This window comes from Sciurus carolinensis, chromosome 14, assembly GCF_902686445.1.
Source record: "Sciurus carolinensis chromosome 14, mSciCar1.2, whole genome shotgun sequence".
NCBI lineage: Eukaryota > Metazoa > Chordata > Mammalia > Rodentia > Sciuridae > Sciurus > Sciurus carolinensis.
Window position 1 is genome coordinate 64,145,338 of NC_062226.1, and position 23,200 is coordinate 64,168,537.

The following is a 23,200-nucleotide window of genomic DNA, read 5'->3' on the forward strand; positions in this document are numbered from 1 at the left end:
ACAAATATAAATAAAGCATTTTATGAGAACTCTTATATGTTCTGTTGATTTGAATATAAAGAATAAAACTGTTTCATAAATAATTTCAAGTCACCTCATGACTCTGCGTAGATGCATATTCTGTATTCTAACAATTTCATTTCTAGATAAACCCCCAAAATTCTTGCCTAATATTTATTAAGAGACGTGTACAATGTTCACTGGACTAGGTATAATTGCCAAAAACAAAAACAGCAAAACAACAAAACAAAAACCAACCTGAAAAAAAAAAATGAATGAACTTTAGTCACGTGCAAGGCAAGGAGCTAACAAACACGAATTTCAGATTAGTGACTGCACAGGTGGGGAAAGGGGAATATCAAAGAAGGGAAACCGAAGGCTTTGTTAGTACTAGCAATGTGCTGTTTTTTATGCTGGGTAATACAGATTCTTATTTTATTATTTTTATATATGCTATTCTGTCTATAAGGTATGTATAAATAGTTCATTTAAAAAATATTTACAAGTATCAGACTTACAAAGGGTCATAAACCAAAACTAAAGTCTCTATATTACTTCTAAAAAGTGGCAGGGAGGGATTTTTCTGTTTATGGGGTTATTCTTAGTTAAAAAATTCAACACATACTCATTTTGGAAAGTGAGGTAGCTTATTAAGTTACATTACTTATGCAAAGTAATTAAAATGAAAAAGAGAAACAAATGTTCTTAAAATACTTTTCAGTACCAGGCTGCCTTTGCAGATATTAGGAAGACAATGCTTTATGAGTGCCAGAATTAGAAGAGAAGAATTAGAAGAGTTTGAAGGCTCCAAACAAAGAAATGATAAGGAAATGGAAATGTTAATTATTCCAATTTGATTAGTATATGCTATAAACATCTGTTGTAATATCACTCTGTACCTCATATTTATTTATAATTATTACACCAAAAAAATACAACTTACTATTCCTAAAGCAACTAAACAAAACATCTCTATGATAGAAATATGGCTATTTTTAACAAAAATGACCAAATTTAGCATCATTAATACTGGGACAACTTGACATTATTGTTAAATGATGCCACAGAAAGTACACATCATCAACTATGACAAAAATGTTTACCCAGAATCCACCTATTAAATATAACCATTTATGTTTAAGTGGTTAAGTCATTACATATAAAGGTAAAGAACTAGGTGGTTCAAGTTGTCTATTGCAAAATGGTATCTTAAAAAGAAAGCTGGCTTCTTATAAAACTCTAAAGACACCAGCCACAACCTAGAGCTCAATGCAATTAATTCTGGTAAGTGTTGGCAAAACAGGACTAGAAGCCACTGGTTTGTGTGTCACAAAGTTATGATTAAAAAAAAAAATTAACTTCAACCCAGGATTATGCAGACTCCCAATTAATGAAACTGAGGTGACCAAGAGGCCATAAACCAAGATTATTCTAATAAAAAGGCGAATATTTTTCAGTCATGCAGTTTATAAGCTCACAGCCTAAGGCTCCAGAGCTCTGGATCCTATCATCTGGCTCTGCTAGATCCCTGGGTACCAGACCTGAATACAGGTAATGGAAGAACTGTACACTTATCACTACTGTCTTTGTCAGTTTTCTCTAAATGCTGTTCCAAACTTGTGTGAGCTTCTCAGTCATTTAACTGTATTTGCTCAATAAAACCAGTTTTCAGGTTAGTTATTATAGGTGTTAGAATTGTTATAGGAAAAAGATAACTAAAGAAAAATAACAACTGAATATAATTCATGAATCTTGACTGATACTGGTTAGAACAAAGGAATTATAAAAGAAATTTTGGTAACACCTGAGTTAATTTGTACATATTAGATATTATTAGGGTATTAGATATTAGGTACTTATCATTAATTACTTGTACGTGATAAAGACAGTGGGTTTATGTAAGAAAAATGCCTCTCTCTTTTGGAAACCAAGATATAATACAAATGTCAACCAAGAGAAAAGCTGATGAACTATATATATTCATACACTGGAACATTATTCATAAATCAATTAAAAATGATTACAGCTATTGGCAAGTACTATGGATGAATTCACAATGTTGACTGATAGAAACAAGATATAAAATATCAAACATGATTCTCTAAAGTTCACAAACAGGTAAAACTAAATTATTATTGGTCTTTAGGAAGGTTTACATGGGTAACTGAACTATAATGAAAAATAAATGATTATCAAAAATGCCAAAAATTGTTACTGAGTCAGGGAGGGAGTAGAGTTACAAATAGAAGGGGGTAGAGCTTATGATAGGCTGGCAATGTTCTATTTTTTGATCTAGTTGTGAACAGACAGATGGGTATTTAAATTACTTTTTTCTTTTTTTTTTGGTACTGGCGATTGAACCCAGTGGTACTTTATCTGAGCTACAACCCCAATCATTTTAATTTTTTTTTTTCAGGATGGTCTCATGAAGTTGCTTAGGGCCTTGCTAGCTTGCTGATGCTGGTCTCAAACTTGCAATCCTCCTGCTCCAGCCTCCCAAGCCACTGGGATTATAGGTGTGTGCCATCATGTCTGCTACAATTATCTTTTAAACTTCAAGTATTTGGATTACATACCACTCTGTACCTATGTTTTTAATGTATAATATGAAAGTGAAAAGGAATATTATAAACTCTATGCCAATAAATTTAACAGAATATAGAAACCAATTCCTAGAAAAAGATAACTTACAAAATTATTTAGAGAAATTGAAATCCTCTTAAATATATTTTAAAAACTAAATTGAATTAGACATCCAAAAAATTCCCCCAAAAGAAAATTAAGGCCCACATGGCTTCATTAGCAAATTCTGCCACATATTCAAAGATGAACAGAGAAAAGATATCAACTTATTTTATGAGACAAGCATAAGCTTGCTTAACTAAGAGTATAGGATAAATGAAAATGTACTAATGAACATAGATTTTAAAATTTTAAATAAAATGTGAACAAACTGAATCCACAAATATAAAAAAAAGTGTGTATGTCTACATTTAACTCAGAAGCAATGTGTTGAGAACAAGTTAAAATAAAAAAAAAAGTTCTCACTTTACAAAGCGGTTACTTAACATGTAATCAAGGTGGTGATTTGTAATATGTATATTACTTATACTGATAAAAAATCTTTGATACTTATTTGGGTGGAAATAATGTGGCTGGAGACCATGTTAGATGCATATGCTATAAAACAATTAAGTTTCATTTTGAGAGCAAAACAGAATTTCATATATACATCTGAAAAACTAAAAAAGCACTATACACATTGCAACGCAGTATTATAACTGACTGATATAATCTTTTAATTTAAGCTAAGGTATAAGCTCAAAAAGTTAGGCAGCTTTGCTTTTTTAAGGTATTCTAGGTGTTTAGACCCATGTCCCATACATAATAAGCACATAAAGACAATGGTTATATGAATAATTGTATTCCATTTTGTTTTTAAAACCTCTATTACATGAGTCAAAGTAAGAAATTGATTTTGCACCTAAGTTTTAAATATACTTGTTAACTAAGGCATACCTACTAATTTAAAGGCAATATTAACACTGATGTCTTCAAAAGGATTATTAACAAAAGAAAAAGTATCTTCTAGTTTTGGTTTTTTTTTTTCTGTATTAGAGATTGAACCCAGGGGTGCTCTATCACTGAGCTACAACCCCAGCCTTTTTTATTTTGAGATAGGCTCCTGCTAAGTTGTCGGGGCTGGTCTCAAATTTGAAATCCTCCTGCATTTGTTTCCTGAGTTGCAATGATTACAGGAATAAACCATTGTGCCAGGTTCAGGTTCTCTTTTTAACAATACAGAACCTAAATTTTAACTGACTTATTCTTTTTAATTTGTAATTCAATTTTCTACAGTTAAAGAAAAGCTTTCTTTCACAAATTAAAATGTCCAGCCTCTCAAACCTTTGTTTCAATCTAATACCTTTAGACTTCATATTAAGGGTAATGATAAATTATAATAAGCATGGTAAGGTTTCCAAGTGTGAAAAGACATCTTTTTAAATTTGTCCTCTTTAGTTATACATGACAGTAGAATGTATTTTGACATATCATACATACATGGAGTACAACTTAACTATTTTTGTGGTTGTACATGATGTGGAGTTATACTGGTCATGTATTTATATATGAACATAGGAAGGTGATGTCCGATTCATTTGTGTAAAGACATCTTAAGTCTAAAAATTTGTTTCTGATAATAACTTAAAAATTCAGAAGTCTATATAAATACCTTGCACAACCAAATGCCATTAGTCGATATTTGTTATTTACTGCTACACATGTTCCATCAACAACATCCTGGGGCCAAACTCCATGAAGCTGCTATAATAAAAAAAAAACAGTTAAAGCTTAAAAAAGCGTTTCCCCAAATTTACTGTAGTCAGTATAATTCTTCTCCAATAAACGTGAAGTTTCCTAAAGCTTAAATGTCCCATCAGAAAGACCATCTGAATATTATTCCCAGGTGAACTCAATCCAATACTAGAGTTAATCGAAAACACTAAAAATGAATATCCAATCTCAAAATTAAAATTAAGATAACCTGTTTATTATAATGTCAAAGTTTTGATAACAGAAACTGCATCTCACTTGTTCACTATTAGGGGTTTTACTTTATTTTTTGATTTTAATAATAGAACTAGACACTGTTTTATGTAACAAAATGGTAACAACAGCACTGAGCATAAATTATTCACCAGTCACTATTTGAGATCCTGAGGATATGATAAGATTACAAACACATCAAGATCCCTACTTGTATGCCTGCCTTATATATGAATCAGTACACAGACAAGTTTAAAAACTTATATAGTATATTGGAGATTGGTAAATACTTTTAAAGGAGTAAGGCAATTATGGTGAAGAGAGCACATGGGAGATTAGCATATTAAACAGACTTCCCTGTGCCCAAGTGCCTTGTGAAGACAGTCTTGGAAATAAACCAAATACAAAGGCCCATTATAGTATAATTTCTGGCAGGATGTGAGATAGCAGAAGTTTATATGGATGAAGCAGAGTGAACACAGGGAAAGGAAAGGAGTATCTGAGGTGACAGATGTAAAAGGGGCCAGAATTTTAGGGCTTTGAAGTCACTGTAAGAACTTTTGTTTCTTCTCCAAGTTATAAATGGGGAACTCACTGGAGGGCTTAAGATTTTTTCAAAACCTTTTCTATTTTGAATTATACTGTTAGAAAATACACAAAACAAAAATGTACATCTTAATAATATCACAAAGCAACATTTAGGCTAACACTTATCAGTACCATAAAGTCCTCAAGTAGTGCCCCTCCTGATCACTGTACCCTCACCCCATCACAAAACTCACCAATATCCAAACTGACAAGAAATCTTTTCTTTTAGACTATTACCACTTAAAGATGTTTCCATGTACTTTCTAATTTAAAGTTGCTTATGTTTTAATTTTCCTTTAAATTTTACATAAAATGGAATCATAGCATGTATTCTTTTGGGTTTCTCCATTTCACTCAATATGCTTGTGAGATCTATCTATTTTGCAGCACACAGCATTCTTTGTTCAGGTTTACTTTACACTTAAACACTGGGTTTAGCTCATTGATCTCTGGTCTCCCCTACCGTGGTAATTCTTTATTATTATGTTACCTTTTGAAAGTCTTCAAGCATATTTTTAAAAGTTTTTAATCTAACTTTTCTGACCCTCAGCTGGACTTTTTGCCATAATTATCTAGTTCTATTGACCAGAGAAATAGTATAATGTATGTACTGTAACACATTTATTAAGTGCCATTTTGTGTATTTCCCAATTATCAGTAATCTGTATTTTCTTGTAATTTATATTTTCCAGTTATAACACTTAAAGTTCATCTGCTTTTACTTTTTAAATCCTTAGTGAAAATTTCTTTAACCATATACCAAAAAATGATGAGAATAACTGAACTAACTTTAAAGTACTCAGAAAAATATTAACTACCATTTCAGCCCAACTATTTTTGTTTTCACTATAAACATTTAAGTTCCAAATAAAATTATATATGCATTTTGCAGAAAGATTTTTTCAAAATATTGACATTAAGTTATCAAAAATGTATTATGTAGTACATCACTATTTGAATAAAGTACAGAATATTTATTAGGAATATTAAAGCTAAAAACAAATAGAAGAGCAACAATAATAATGCCCCTTAAACTTGAAATTTTTCCAGTTAAGACAGCAGACTGAAAATGAATATTCAGTGTCCATAACTCTTAGGCCCCAAACTTTCATACAAGATTTTTTTTCAAAAGCATAAACTAACAAAGACAAAGAATGGGAGAGAAGGCAGAAGTCTTAGAGAATTTGGGAAGCTGGAAAGCACACAAATGAGTAGAGTTCTCTACTGGCAGTAAAGAATACTGAGAAATGGCTAACTTTACATTACAGTGTACGTGAAAGGCTTGGGAACTAAATTAGAACTAGTTTAAAGCCCATTTAAACAGCACCTGGTTCTCTCAATGCTTAGCAGCTATGAAATACATGGCCTACATCCCAAAAGAAAACTGGAGAAAAAAAGGACTGTCAAAGATAAAATTTACACCTTGAAAGTGGACCCTCTAGCCTAACTCTTTTATAACTAAAATTCCAGAATACAATGGGAATCAGGTACACATCTACTGGAAAGCACTCCAAGACTCTTTTCTAAGGAATAGTGAAGAAAGAGAGATGATGGGATAGAAGAGGAGGGGAAGAAAAAGATGCAAAGAGAGAAGGTAATGAATCTAAAGATAGGGGGTTGTCCAAATAAATAACGGAGGAAGGTCATCCTGTGGTGAAGAACATATAACAAATCCACCAAAATTCAGTTTTCAATGAATCCAATTTTATTTTGGGTTTCTATCACAGCAGCAAAATCCATGTATTATTAACCATTAGCTATCCAAGGATCCCATACAAATAAAAGAGTAATGGGAACCCTCAGGGTGATGACGATGAAGACCCAAAAGAAGAGCTATGTTAAAGGAGTATAGTAAACAACCAGTCAAGTTTGGAGCAGGCAAGAAGGCTCCAAGAGTAATTTATTTAAGAGGATGAAATATATAGCATACTTAATGTGTTTAAAAGAGGTAGAGGTTGGGAATGTGGCTCAGTGGAAGAACAGTTGCCTAGCATGTGTGAAGTCCAACATTTGATCTTGAGAGAGAGAGAGAGAGAGAGAGAGAGAGAGAGAGAGAGAGAAAGAGAAAGAGATGTTTATATAACTGGTGGCCAGTCTTGAGTTAAGTGGTAAATACATAATAAACCCTAAGCAAATGTAAAAACTCTATTTCCCAGAGGGAGAGAAAATTTGTAGGAAATGAAAAGTCTTACCAGGGTTTATATACTGATAAAAATATAAACAATGAACAGTAACCAAATCAAAATGATAAAACTTCACTGGGAAGATGGAAAGAATATGAGTGTGTTGGGAATAGGGAAGAGGGAAGTGAATGGCCATTTTTCATAGGAGAAAGTCAATGACACAATCTAAAAACTGAAATTAAAGGAAATACTCATAGTGGTAGAGGTAAATATCCAAATAACTAGTACAAAAATTAAAAGGCATAAGCCTCTGAGAATGGAAATCAGGCAAGAGCAGAGCAGGGAGGAGGGCAAGAACCATCAATTTTCTTCAACATGTCTAATATAATTTTGTCTATGTACATTGTTTATAAATATATATATAGTTAAATTAAAAAATTAATAACCCCTAAAGTCTTATATGAATAAAGAAAATGAGGAAGGATTTAATAACAAAGATTAACATTAAAAAAAGCAAAATAAAATAAATATTCAAAGTAAATAAGCCATACCTCTGCAGTAAATCTACTTGACACTGGTGTAATAAATCCAACTTTACCATCATTAAACACAACAGCAAATCCATCAAGTGTGGCACAGTATTCCATGTCTCTGATGTGCACATCTGCAAAGCCCAGGAATGAACCTACTGATGAATAAATAAGTACATGAAATTGGATTATGAGTATAATAAAACTATTACACTTTTGCTTGCAAATCCTCTGAGAATAGTTAAAAGGACAAAAATAATGACCTAATGACCTAAACGATTAAATTAAAATCAATGTTCATCCAAAGAAAATACCTAACTAGATTTTATCAAATATTAAACAACTGGTTCTACCTTCTGTAGAAAGTGTAACTACCTCTAGATGATTGCAGATCTACTGAAAAGGGTACTGTACAAAGATTAATGGCTTTCCTTCCATTTGTCATTCCTTCCCAGTGAATAAGATGAAGAAGTCCATCAGAAGTAGCAACCAGAAGATCTTCCAGCACAGACTGCAAACTGTAGGGAAACAAGTAACTTTTAAAAGCATGCTGGGAAAGTAATGAGTATGAATATAATTACTCTAGAAAAAGTTAATGCAAAAAAAAATCACGACATCTCCATTTATATGCAATTTAGCTATGAATTTTACCTATGCATAAGTCAATCTAGATTCAGAAATTCAGGGAAAAACGATGTACTATGGGCAGCATAGTAACAAACTTGAAGGACTTGGTTAAAAACTAGAAATGCTGAAATAGCAAATTAGAAAACAGAAGCACAAGTGACAAATGACATGAAAGGAAAAGAGGAGGAGAAATCATAAAGAATAGACAACGGGATGACAATCTAGAGTCATGGACTGTAGAGGTAACAACCTCTAGCAGTCCAAAAGAATTTTCAGTAATGATGGAAATGTTCTGCATCTATACTGTCTTATAGTAGCCAATAGCCATATGTAGTGATTGTACACTTGAAAATTAATACGATATATATAATCTCTAAATCAAAATTAACAATGCTGCAACAAAACATGACCAGACATATGAATAGGAAAATGTGACTCAAAGTCAAAAGAAAAATCTATCAATATAAATAACACCAACACATAATCCTGATGTTAGAATTAGCAGATAATGATTTTAAAGATGATAAAGAATCTACAAGAAAAGATGGATACATCATATACCTTGTCTAATTAAAAGTAAACAAAATTGTTAAAACAAAGGTTGATGTCAGTTGTTAAAGTAATAAATATTTCCATAAAGGATGGTAAATGTAGGTCTTGCCCCAAGCCATCCAAGTGCCACTAATGACTTCTTCCCTCATGAAAGATCTAGTAAAGGATTAATTCTTAGCACAGATCAGGAACCTATACCAATAACCCACATCTTTTCATGCTATACTTCTTCTTAAATATTCTGAATATCAATGTTGGTTTTAAGTACATACAAAATACATTTAAATACACTCTAAGTTATATCCTCAGGGAATCTCTTCAATCACTGGCTTCATGAACTTTATAACAAGTATCTGGTATCCCAAATATGTGTAAGCATTTTTAAATTTAGGATTGCATTCTAAAGGATTTAACATGGTTAGAAAGCAATATGATACATATATGCTTCAATGTGTACCTTGAAGTAAAGGAGTGTTTCTGATTAATCAAATATTATTTTATACATGTTATTATATGAATTATACAATGCACATTAAAAACTCAAACTGCTATTATACTTAATATTTAATAAGCATTATATACTATATAGTGTTTTCTTAAGTGCCCAGAATAGAGGAAGATGTGGAATAAACTGATATTTAAAAGTTAGAAATATAATATCTAACAGTTTTAACTGTAAATTAAACTCATTAAATGATAAACATTTACCTAAATACTATCTTCAATTACTAACAAAGATTGGATGCTTAACATTAATCTCTATATTTTTTCTGAAATACAAAATAAAAGCAGTATTTTGGCTCCTACAAGCAACAGCCTAACAATTATCTGTAACTTTATTTGACTTATAATTGTAATACTGGGAGGGAAAATAGTTGGTTATAATGCCTTTCATGTCTACTCATCCATTTCAAAATTGTATAGGAAATTTCCCAAATTTCCAGCAAATATGTATTACAGGTGCTAAAAGCATTGCTCTAAAATGCAATCATTTTATTGGAATTTTTAGAGAAAACTTAGAGAATTCCAACCACCTAAATTTGTAGAACCTAGCACTTGATAGGTTTAAACTTGCACAAGTGGCAGAAATTCTTTTTTCCCTTTGGTGCTGTTTAGTATTGAAAACAGGGCCATGCATTTGTTAAGCACAGGATCTACCCACTCACACCAAACCTACAAATTCTTTTTTTAAAGGCTCTTTTTCTATCCTATTTCCATGCACCAAACAGGTTTTACCACCAAGCAGAAGTAGAAAGCCAAGTTGGTAGTTTTACTTTGCTTGGTACCCATAAGTTCAAAATTCCTTCTACCTAATAATCTATCCTGAAAAGAGAAATTTCTTCCAAATTTTACGATGATCATTGTCAAAGAAAGCTATACTGTAACTATTTTACAGTACCACCTTTTTTCTAAACTGTACTGAAATAAATTATAATCATCATTGCTAATGTTTTTTTCTAATGCAATAAAACAGTAATCTTCCCCTGACCCCTCAAAAAATTCATTCCACATCAAGTTACATTCTTGAAAAGGATTTCAATGCTGAAATAAATAAAATCTTAAGTGATGAGTAACCTATTGACCAAGGTGATGATTATCCTGAACTCAAATCTTTTGTGACACTGATCACATTTTAAAAAATGACAGCATTCTTTTCTGAGAATATAAAAAAGACACACTAAACAAGGCAAATACAACAACGCACCACTTACATAAAATTTTTATGTAATATGTTCCAGTGTTATTCTATTCTAATAAGAGAAATAGTGAAAGAAGCCCTTTTATCAGAACTGTGAATCAAGAGGATCTTTCAAAAAATAAGTATTACATTTGTATAGTTCAATACATTCATACTATATTCATATAGTTCAATATTTTTAAAAAGTATATAGTAAAAAAATCTTTCAAAACTGTCCCCAGGCTACTCAGTTCTTATCCCCAGTCCCTTATGCATTCTTCTAGAACAATAAATATTCTAATACTACCATCTCCTCTTTAGAAACTAACAGTATTATTATATACACCTTGGTTTTTGTCACTCACCAATATATTTGGAAAGTCTTTTTCAGTAAAGAATATCCTCATTGTTTTCACAGCCACATATTACTTAAAAATATTAACATTTACACAATGGAAACAATTGCAGCTAAACTAAGTTGCAGCTAAAATGTCAAACAAGAAGCAATTTAAGAAATAATGTCAAATTATAAGTAAGATCACCTATTTCAAAAATAGATGTAAAAATAAATTTTTGGTATTCTGTCTGCCTTGTCATAAAACCTTTATTCATACTTGGATCAGAAAGTTTAATTTTCTTCTAAATGTAAATATATTTCCCAGAAACCTATAAAGGCTTTGAAATCAGATATTTTCTCTTTTCCTCAACTTATGATTACTTACTGATATGATTTTTATCAGTATCTTTTTGAGGAATATGGATTATATTATTGAGTCAAACAATTCTAGACCTTATCAAAAAACTACAAATTGCAAAGTAAATTTACCCAATTTATGAGTTTTATTACAACAGGTAAAATAATGTACTATTTGTGAAATTTCAAATGTCTTAGACAAGCATTTCCAGAACTAAAAATTCTCTTGAATTTTAAGAAATGAAAGCAATTTTCTTATTGGTCATGTGATTAACCAGCTACATTGTCTACTGTCATCACAAAATGCCAAATTTAATCAAAGCACTCTACCTCATGATGGGTGCTTGTAAATCCAATATTTTCCTCATCTCTAAATTTAATGCTGGAGCACAGTGTTCTTCCTTAAAATGGGGTGTCCCCTTCATTTGTGGACTTCCTCTAAAAGAAACAGCATAGGATTAAAGAGAAAGATTGTGGTTAATTTACACCCAAAGAAACAAACATAAAGGTGTTCATCCCTTCGATTTTCAAATGAAAAACAAGCAAATTCTATTGCAGTAGAAGTATCTATTTGTTAACTGGAAACAAGATTCTAGTCTGTGGGGCACTTAAAAGTGAAGTCTCAAGAGAACCAACAGACATTTTGTTTAAAATGACTATGAGAATTTTGTGGGCTGGAAAACAATGGAAGAAATGTATTATTCCATATATAGTGAATGTTTCAAGGGGTCCAAATTGTTACTTCATCTAATCTAATCTTACTTCATCTAATCTTACTTACTTCATCTAATTTCACTTTTGATTCCTGTTCTTTTGGTTTATATTAGAACTAAGGTCAGATTCAGGAACAAAATTAGATGTTTCAAAAATTACTTGATAATAATAAAAAGCAAAGTAGCTAAATTTTAAAAAAATCCATGGGTGTTAAATGGTTGCACCACAGTGGCTAAGTCAATGCCAACGTAACCAAAATGCCACATACCCCGCTGAAAAGGAGTACAAGAGTTGATTTGGATTCTTTATCTCCACATGGCAGAGAAGTAGGCTACTATTCACTAGACTACTTTTCTTCCTCAAAGCCTGTTTTGGGATTAAATGGAATCTGTCCCTTTTTTTATTGTTGGCTATCAATCTTGGCAATAATTAGCCTGCTGAAATCACCTTTCTTCCTTTCCAGTCACCTATAATCCTGTACTCTTAAAATTACATGCAAACATTGAACAGGTCCAATGGCTTTTAAGGTTCCTGGCTTTGTGCAAATTTTGTTGCTCAAAAACCTTTCTTGTTTGCTTTTTATTTCTGGTCTATTTTTCATATATGTTTGGTGTTGGGTTTTTGCTACCTTGTCCTGCTACTGCAACAATGTGGAATATCTGTTTCTTTCTATGTCTGAAAGGCTGAGCCAGTTGAAAGCTACACGAGTTCATGTTCAACTAATATGTTTGATCAATATGAAAGTCTCTAAAATGAAAATGGGTAGTAGTTAAACTGTTAATCACACATTCTGGTAAATTTCCTGAGACATTCTCCAAGTATACTAGTTTTAAGGTTAATCTGTATTTTTCAAAGTAATACAGAGACCGACCTTAAAATTCAAATAGTGATAGGTGGCTTGTGAAAAAGAAAAATATATATATACAAAGTAGTAGTCTTCTCTTAGTGGAAATTTAAGACATATCTATTAAATGCAGTAGATTCTCATTAGAATAAGTCAATTCCTAAACACAGCTTTGAGTTAGAGAAAATGAAACAAAAAACTAAGTATTTGATATTAATAAATTGCTAATTTTTAGGTGTAATAAGTGTGACTTTGTTTCTTTAAAATATGTTACAGAAAAAATTGAAGCATTTAGTAGTAAAATGATAAAGTACCTGGAATTTGCTTTAAAATTTTTAAAGTGTGCTGTGCATAGAGGAAAGGTTGAAGTTGATAACTTGAATCTGGGAGATGAACACATGGGTTTTCATTACATTGTTCTTTCTAGTGTATATTTTTACAAATTTTTTAACAAAAGCTCAAGCCAATATATTTCCCTTAGCATTTTAAATGATGTTTTTATTCACAGACTATCCTTTTTTTCCCTCTTCCTATCTCGAAGTCCTTAGGATCTTCTTACTAACTGTTCTGAATTTTCAGAATGATGTACTTTACACAAGTATGTGAATTTCTATCACTGTGCTGGGCACTTGACCTGTTCAAGCCAATGATGTCTTTAGTTTTAGAAAATTTACATGTTTTGTTTCCTTAAGGTTCTTTGTTTTCTGTCATCTCTTTCTGGAACTCTTGTTTGGTTAGATATTGAGTCTCTTACCAACCTCTTTTTCTTTCCTCTCTTATTTTGTTTCACATTCTATGTCTAGAGAGAGTCTTTCAACTGCTTCATGCTTTCACTGAATTTTTTTTTTTTTGGATTTCTTTTTATTTTTTTATTTTTACAGACTGCATTTTGATTCATTGTACACAAATGGGGTACATCATTTCATTTCTAGGGTTATCCCACAAATTTTCTCAGTTGCTCTCCCCTTTTTCTTCTTAGGGCATTCTGTTTTGTTTCATTAGGCAATATCTGTCTGGTATAAGGAATTTTCATTTCCTTTAAGTACTTTTGTTTCCTGCAATGTGTGTTCCTTTTAAACACCCCCACCCCTGGCTTTCTGTTATGTATCCCTCTTTGACATTGGAAACTTTCCTAAGACAGCTAACAATTCTTGGTTGGTTTTTCCTATTTAAAGCATTAACATTAAAAAGCTAACAATAATGCTCTGTGCGTTTAGGATGGGCTTGCCAACTGGTGGGCTTCAGAGTAATGGCCAGCTAGTTTTTTTTGCTGAGGACTTCAAATACTTGTACCTGTTAATTAGCTTTTCTGGAGTAGTTCAATTTCTATAGGAAAGATCTCTCAATTATGCCTACGATATTTAGGCATGAAAGACAGACATCTGAAGCCAAGCACTTAATCCTGATCTTAGTTCAGTGCCTCACACTTATCCTACTCTGTGATTGGAATTCCTCTGGTTCAAACAGACAATGTACTTCTTGGCCACCATGTGATGAAAACAAAGGGTCCTTTTCCCGTATTTGGATTTTTAAAGCAATATCTCTATGGCCCCTACCTTACTCTTAAATTCTTTGGTACTTACTCGTCCATCTAACTCCTGAGCTTTTTTGGGTGTATGAATAAAGCAAAGTGATTTCTGTCTGTATCCAACACTTAAGCCCTCAGGTTTTGTAAGTCTTTCTAAGTCATTTACATTTTCTCTTCTAATTTTTAGGTCATTAAAGAAAGAAATATTTCAAATTTTCAAGAGAAAATTACCTCAATACCTATCTTAAAACAGGAAAGTCTCCATTTTTCTTTATATAAATACTTTAATTTATTAGAGTTGAAGAATTATAAAACTTCTAAATAAAATTTAAATCCTGATTTCTTAATGACTTCTCTTACAAAATCAGAAGGAAATTTCATAGAAAAATTTCTATTCTATCTTCTAAATAATCTAAAATTCAGCAAAATAAAAAATAACATTAACAGGGGAGGGGCCGGGGTTATAGCTTAGTGGTAGGGCACTCACCTGGCACCTGTGAGGCACTGGGTTCAAGTCTCAGCACCACATAAAAAAATAAAGGTATTGTGTTCATCTATAACCAAAATAATAATAATAATAATAATAATAGTAATAACATTAACAGCTGGACGCATTAGGGTGTGCCTATAATCCCAGCAGCTTGGGAAGCTGAGGCAGGAGGATAACAAGTTCAAAGCCAGCCTCAGCAACTTAGCAAGGCTCTAACCAATTTTGAGACCCTGTCTCAAAATAAAAAATTATAAAAGGGCTGGGAATGTGGTTCACTGGTTAAATGCTTCTGGGTTCAATTCTTGGTACCAAAAAAAAAAAAAAAGTGTATATATATAAAATATATATATATATTATGTATATGTATATATGTATAATAAAAATACTATTATAGTTTATCAATAAACTATAAATAAAATAAAGCCATCAAATGGTTAGAAGAGAGTCAAAGAAGATAAAGGTGAAACTGGAAGGATAAGTTAAAGTGAGATTATGAAAGTCACTAAAGGCTAAGAAAATAGTAATAACTCAAGAATTTACTATGTATGAAATGGTGTACAAAATATTCTAGACACATTATCTCAACCAATCATTTATAATCTTTTGAGATAAGCTTTATTATCTTAATTTTTCCAGAGAAAAACCTGAAACTTAGAAACACTGAGAATTTTATGGTCACAGAGTTAAAAGTAAAAGAGCTGACAACTGAGTATGTAGCTTCAATACCAGGTTCTAAGCAAATGGAAATTATAGTTAAGGTAATAAATGTGATAACCTTTGTTTACACAAAGAAATAAGGAGATAAATGCTAAAGAATGGATGGGGATGAAATAGGAGAGCGAGTGGAGATTGTAGATTAGGAGATAGTTATGTTTTCCACATTTGGGCACAGAGAAATATGGTGGTTACCTGCCTACTCAAAATTAGGGATGGCCCCATAACTTACTTTGGTCTAAAATATAAGAATAAAGGATTTGTATTCCTTATGAGTAGATGATTTACGAGCAGATATTCTGTACAACATGTTGTTTTTAAACTCTGCGACAGGAATTTAGATTAGGCTGACTGACACAGCACACTAAATCAAATAACTGAAAGCTGCTAGATTTTTTTCCAGTAAAACCTGCTGGAAACATATGCCTGTAATCACAGCCACTAAGGAAGCTGAAGGAGGACTGCAAGTTGCCAGTCTGAGCAACTTAGTAAGACGGTCTCAAAATAAAATAAAAAGGGCTGAGGATACAGCTCAGTGGTAGAGTACTTGCCTAGCATGCATGAGGCCCTGGGTTTAATCCCCAGTATTGCAAACAAAACAAAACACCAAGTTAACAGTTTGTGACAATTCTACATGAGTGATTTTATAAGCTATGTTGTCTGAGATGTAGAAGAAAAGAATGAAGAAAAATTAACACAGCTTAATAGACTTGGGACAACCTCATGTATACCAACATATGTATAATGGGAGTCCCAAAGGTAGGGAAAGAGAAAGAAAAGAATAGGAAGAATATTTGAAGAACTAACAGTTGAAAGCTTTCTAAGTTTAAGACATGAATGTTAGTGTCCAGAAAAACTCAACAAACTCCAAGGAAGAATAAAGTTGAAAAGATCCACAGTGAGACACATTATATTTGACTATCAAAAGATAAATCTGCAGAGCATTAACAGAAGTGATTCTTCACATAGAAGGGATTCTCAGTAAGATTAACACTCAATTTCTCATCAAGTACTATGGAGACCAGAAGGTACTGGGATGACATATTTCATGTGCAGAAAGAAAAAAATGATGAAGAATTGCACTCTTCAAAAATAAAGGAGAAACAAGAGATTTCCAGATTTAAAAAAAGTTGAGGGAATTTGACATAAGTAGACTTGAACAACAAGAAATGCTAAAGAAAGTCCTTCTGGCTGAAGTGAAAGGACAAGAGACAACAACTCAAAGCCAGGTGAAAATATAAGACTACTGAAAAATGTTAACTACAAATAAAAGCTGGTATACGATATAAAAGCTGGTAGTGTTATATTTTTAGTCCTATATGATCCCTTTTTCCCTATATGATTTAACAAATGCATAAAACAAAAATTATAAATCTGTTGTTAATCACACAGTACATGAATTTGAAATTTGTGACAATAACAATCTAAAAGAGGAGGCATGGAGGAACACAGTTTTGGTAATGATTGAAGATAAATTGATATTAATTCAAACTAGGCTGGGGTAGATGTAACTTTTTTTTTTTTTTAATTGTGAACAAATGGGATACATGTTCTTTCTCTGTTTGTACATAGAGTAAAGGCACACCATTTGTGTAATCATACGTTTACATAGGATGATGTTGGTTGATTCATTCTGTTATTTTTTTCCCCTTCCCCCCACCCCTCCCATCCCTCTTTTCCCTCTATACAGTCCTTCCTTCCCCCATTCTTGCCCCCCTCCCTAACCCTCACTCTAACCCTAAAACTAACCCCTCCCACGCCCCATTATGTATCATCATCCACTTATCAGCGAGATCATTCTTCCTTTGGTTTTTTGAGATTGGCTTATCTCACTTAGCATGATATTCTCCAATTTCGTCCATTTGCTTGCAAATGCCATAATTTTATCATTCTTTATGGCTGAGTAATATTCCATTGTATATATATGCCACAATTTCTTTATCCATTCATCAACTGAAGGGCATCTAGGTTGGTTCCACAATCTGGCTATGGTGAATTGAGCAGCAATGAACATTGATGTGGCTGTATCTCTGTAGTATGCTGATTTTAAGTCCTTTGGGTATAGGCCAAGGAGTGGGATAGCTGGGTCAAATGGTAGTTCCATTCCAAGTTTTTTAAGGAATCTCCATACTGCCTTCCAGAGTGGTTGCACTAATTTGCAACCCCACCAGCAATGTATGAGTGTACCTTTTTCCCCACATCCTCGCCAACACCTGTTGTTGCTTGTGTTCTTGATAATCGCCATTCTGATTGGGGTGAGATGGAATCTTAGGGTGGTTTTGATTTGCATTTCTTTTATTACTAGAGATGTTGAACATTTTTCCATATGTTTCTTGATTGTTTGTAGGTCTTCTTCTGTGAAGTGTCTGTTCATTTCCTTAGACCATTTGTCGATTGGATTATTTGTAGTCTTGGTGTTGAGTTTTTTGAGTTCTTTATAGATTCTGGAGATTAGTGCTCTATCTGAAGTGTGATTGGCAAAGATTTTCTCCCACTCTGTAGGCTCTTTCTTCACATTGCTGATAGTTTCCTTTGCTGAGAGAAAGCTTTTTAGTTTGAATCTATCCCAGTTGTTGATTCTTGCTTTTATTTCTTGTGCTATGGGAGTCCTGTTGAGAAAGTCTGGTCCTAAGCCGACATGTTGAAGATCTGGACCTACTTTTTCTTCTATAAGATGCAGGGTCTCTGGTCTGATTCCGAGGTCCTTAATCCATTTTGAGTTTAGTTTTGTGCACGGTGAGAGATATGGGTTTAGTTTCATTCTGTTGCATATGGATTTCCAATTTTCCCAGCACCATTTATTGAAGAGGCTATCTTTTCTCCATTGCATATTTTTGGCCCCTTTGTCTAGTATGAGTAAATTATATTTGTTTGGGTTTGTGTCCGTGTCCTCTATTCTGTACCATTGATCTACCTGTCTATTTTGGTACCAATACCATGCCGTTTTTGTTACTATTGCTTTGTAGTACAGTTGAAGTTCAGGTATTGCAATACCCCCTGCTTCATTTTTCCTGCGAAGGATTGCTTTAGCAATTCTGGGTTTCTTATTCTTCCAGATGAATTTCATGATTGCTTGTTCTACTTCTGTAAGGTACATCGTTGGGATTTTAATTGGAATTGCATTGAATCTGTATAGCACTTTTGGTAGTATGGCCATTTTGACAATATTAATTCTGCCTATCCAGGAACATGGGAGATCTTTCCATCTTCTAAGGTGTTCTTTAATTTCTTTCTTTAGTGTTCTGTAGTTCTCATTGTAGAGGTCTTTCACCTCTTTTGTGAGATTGATTCCCAAGTGTTTTATTTTTTTCAAGGCTATTGTGAATGGAGTAGTTTTCCTAACTTCTCTTTCTGAAGATTCATCACTTATGTATAAAAATGCATTGGATTTATGAGCATTGATCTTGTATCCTGCTACTTTACTGAATTCACTTATGAGTTCTAAGAGTTTTCTGGTGGAATTTCCTGGTTCCTCTAAGTATATAATCATATCATCAGCAAATAGGGATAGTTTGAGTTCTTCTTTTCCAATTCGTATCCCTTTAATTTCTTTGGTCTGTCTAATTGCTCTGGCTAGAGTTTCAAGGACGATATTGAATAGGAGTGGTGAGAGAGGGCATCCCTGCCTTGTTCCAGATTTTAGGGGGAATGCTTTCAGTTTTTCACCATTAAGAATAATATTAGCCATGGGCTTAGCATAGATGGCCTTTACAATGTTAAGGAACGTTCCCACTATCCCTATTTTTTCTAGTGTTTTGAGCATGAAGGGGTGCTGTATTTTATCAAATGCTTTTTCTGCATCTATTGAAATAATCATGTGATTCTTGACTTTAAGTCTATTGATATGGTGAATTACATTTATTGATTTCCTGATGTTGAACCAACCTTGCATCCCTGGGATGAAACCCACTTGATCATGATGCACTATCTTTTTAATACATTTTTGTATGCGATTTGCTAAAATTTTGTTGAGAATTTTTGCGTCGATGTTCATTAAGGAAATTGGTCTGAAATTTTCTTTCCTCGATGTGTCTCTGTCTGGTTTAGGTATCAGGGTGATATTGGCTTCGTAGAATGAGTTTGGGAGGGTTCCCTCCTCTTCTATTTCATGGAATACTTTGAAAAGTATTGGAATGAGCTCTTCTTTAAAGGTTTTGTAGAACTCGGCTGAGAAACCATCAGGTCCTGGACTTTTCTTTGTTGGTAGGCTTTTGATGACTTCTTCTATTTCATTACTTGAAATTGGTCTATTTAAATTGTGTATGTCCTTCTCGTTTAGTTTAGGCAATTCATAGGTCTCTAGAAACTTGTTGATATCTTCGAAATTTTCTATTTTGTTGGAATATAGATTTTCAAAATAGCTTCTAATTATGTTTTGTATTTCAATCGTGTCTGTTGTGATATTTCCTTGTTCATTCTGAATTTTGGTGATTTGGGTTTTCTCTCGTCTTCTCTTTGTTAGTGTGGCTAAAGGTTTATCAATTTTGTTTATTTTTTCAAAGAACCAACTATTTATTTTGTCAATTTTTTGTATTGTTTCTTTCGTTTCAATTTCGTTGATTTCAGCTCTGAGTTTAACTATTTCCTGTCTTCTACTACTTTTGGTGTTGGTCTGTTCTTCTTTTTCTAGGGCTTTGAGCTGTAGTGTTAGGTCATTTATTTTTTGAGTTTTACTTCTTTTATTAAATGCGCTCCATGAAATAAATCTTCCTCTAAGTACCGCTTTCATAGTGTCCCAGAGATTTTGATACGATGTTTCTTTGTTCTCATTTACCTCTAAGAATTTTTTAATTTCCTTCCTAATATCTTCTGTTATCCATTCCTCATATAATAGCATATTGTTTAATCTCCAGGTATTGGAGTAATTTCTGTTTTTTGCTCTTTCATTTATTTCTAGTTTCAATCCATTATGGTCTGATAAAATACAAGGAAGTGTCTCTATCTTCTTGTATTTGCTAACATTAGCTTTGTGGCATAATATATGGTCTATTTTAGAGAAGGATCCATGTGCTGCTGAGAAGAAAGTGTATTCACTCTTCGTTGGATGGTATATTCTATAAATGTCTGTTAAGTCTAAATTATTGATTTTGTTATTGAGATCTATGGTTTCTTTGTTCAATTTTTGTTTGGAAGATCTGTCCAGTGGTGAGAGAGGCGTGTTAAAATCACCTAGTATTATTGTATTGTGGTCTATTTGGTTTCTGAGATTGAGAAGGATTTGTTTGACATACATGGGTGAGCCACTGTTTGGGGCATAGATATTTATGATTGTTATGTCTTGCTGATTTATGGTTCCCTTAAGCATTATGAAATGTCCTTCTTTATCCCTTCTGATTAACTTTGGCTTGAAGTCCACTTTATCTGAAATGAGGATGGATACTCCAGCTTTTTTGCTGGGTCCATGTGCATGGTAAGTTTCTTCCCATCCTTTCACCTTTAGTCTATGGGTATCTCTTTCTAAGAGATGAGTCTCTTGCAGGCAACATATTGTTGGATGTTTCTTTTTTATCCAATCTGCCAGTCTATGTCTTTTGATTGATGAATTCAGGCCATTAATATTCAGGGTTATTATTGAGATATGATTTGTATTCCCGGTCATTTGACTCATTTTATTCATTTATTTGCTTATTTTTGACACGACTTGGTTCCTCTTTATTTGAGAGTTCCTTTAGGATATCTCCTCCCTTTGCTGATTTGCTTCTTTGTTTTTCATCTCTTCTTCATGGAATATTTTGCTGAGAATGTTCTGTAATGCTGGCTTTCTTTTTGTATATTCTTTTAGCTTTTGTTTATCATGGAAGGATTTTATTTCGTCGTCAAATCTGAAGGTAAGTTTTGCTGGGTATAAGATTCTTGGTTGGCATCCATTTTCTTTTAGGGCTTGAAAAATGTTATTCCAGGCCCTTCTAGCTTTTAGGGTCTGGATTGAAAAATCTGCTGATATCCGTATTGGCTTCCCCCTGAATGTAATTTGGTTCTTTTCTCTCACAGCCTTTAAGATTCTGTCTTTATTTTGTATGTTAGGTATTTTCATTATAATGTGCCTTGGTGTGGGTCTGTTGTAATTTTGTGTATTTGGAGTCCTGTAAGCCTCTTGAACTTGATTTTCCATTTCATTCTTCAGATTTGGGAAATTTTCTGAAATTATCTCATTGAATAGGTTGTTCATTCCTTTGGTTTGTTTCTCTAAGCCTTCCTCAATCCCAATAATTCTCAAATTTGGCCTTTTCATGATATCCCATAGTTCTTGGAGATTCTGTTCATGATTTCTTACCATCTTCTCTGTTTGTTCGACTTTGTTTTCGAGGTTAAATATTTTGTCTTCAATATCTGAGGTTCTGTCTTCCAGGTGTTCTATCCTATTGGTTGTGCTTTCTATGGAGTTCTTAATTTGGTTTATTGTTTCCTTCATTTCAAGGATTTCTGTTTGGTCTTTTTCAATATCTCTAACTCTTTATTGAAATGGTCTTTTGCTTCCTGTATTTGCTCTTTTAACTGTCTACTGGTGCGTTCATTCAATGCCTGCATTTGCTCTTTCATTTCATCGTTTGCTTCCCTTATCATGTTGATTATGTACATTCTGAACTCCCTTTCTGACATTTCTTCTGCCATGCTGTCATTGGATTTTATTGATATAATATCCAGATTTGTTTGAGGCATTTTCTTCCCTTGTTTTCTCATATTGTTCAGGTATCAGTGGACTGCAGAGATGTTGCAGATTTCCTCTATTGACTTATAATGTCCCTGAAGATTGCTAGTGTATTCCCTCTTATCCTTCAGTAGCCTGAAGTCTTAGAGGAAGTTGATACTTCGGTGTTCCCCTAGGTAGCTGCCTCTCTACGGGTGGTGGTCTTCAGGTGGGGTATATTCCTTGCTAGAGGGCAGAGGTGCCTCTACTTATTGACCAATGGTCATCCAAAGGGGAATTAGACTGCAGGCTGAGGCAATGCCTGTTTGGGCCTGTGTCTCTGGTTTTACCGTCTTTGTGGGAAAACCTCACTCGGCGGGGAAGACCCACCCGGTGGGGAGGTCTCGCTAGTCCGTTCCCCTCCTAGAGGTTCCCCTCAGTCCACAACTACCGCCTGGGCAGGGCAGCCTTCCCAAGCAACGTTTCCAGGGGCCTGGACCTACCTCCTGGGCTTGGGAGCCCTGCCCTTCGCAGACGAGTCTCCTTAGGTGGCCCCTCCTCAGAGAAGCTGCCCGCAGTCCTGGAACCTTCGCTCCCCCCCCTCAGCTGGTCTCTGTGTAGCTCTCCTGGGCCTGGGAGCCTCACCCTTCGTAGACGAGTCTCCTTAGGTTGTCCCTTCTTAGAGAAGCTGCCCGTAGTCCTGGAACCTTCACTTCGCCCCTCAGCTTGTCTCTGTGTAGTTCATTCAAGAAAAGGTGCCTAGGTCCCTGGACCGGACCTTGCTATGCACCTAATCGCCTGGCTATGCGACGCGCCCTCTGACCAGTCACTTGGAGCCTCGTACATATGTTCCAAGCCCCAGTGACCCGTCGCTCGTCTCTTCCTCCAGGCAGCCACTCGGTGCTCTGTGTGGGCGCTTAGAGACCAAGCCACTCACTGCGT

At 33.8% G+C, this 23,200-nt stretch overlaps 1 protein-coding gene across 1 annotated transcript in view; it reads right to left on the reverse strand.

Moving 5' to 3' along the window:
• The window catches only part of Ric1 (RIC1 homolog, RAB6A GEF complex partner 1), a 107,617-nt gene that overhangs the window by 37,797 nt on the left and 46,620 nt on the right, over positions 1-23,200 (reverse strand). Inside the window, 4 exon segments of the mRNA XM_053743299.1 lie at positions 4,235-4,326; positions 7,811-7,947; positions 8,165-8,307; positions 11,671-11,778. Coding sequence (XP_053599274.1) covers positions 4,235-4,326; positions 7,811-7,947; positions 8,165-8,307; positions 11,671-11,778 — 480 coding nt within the window.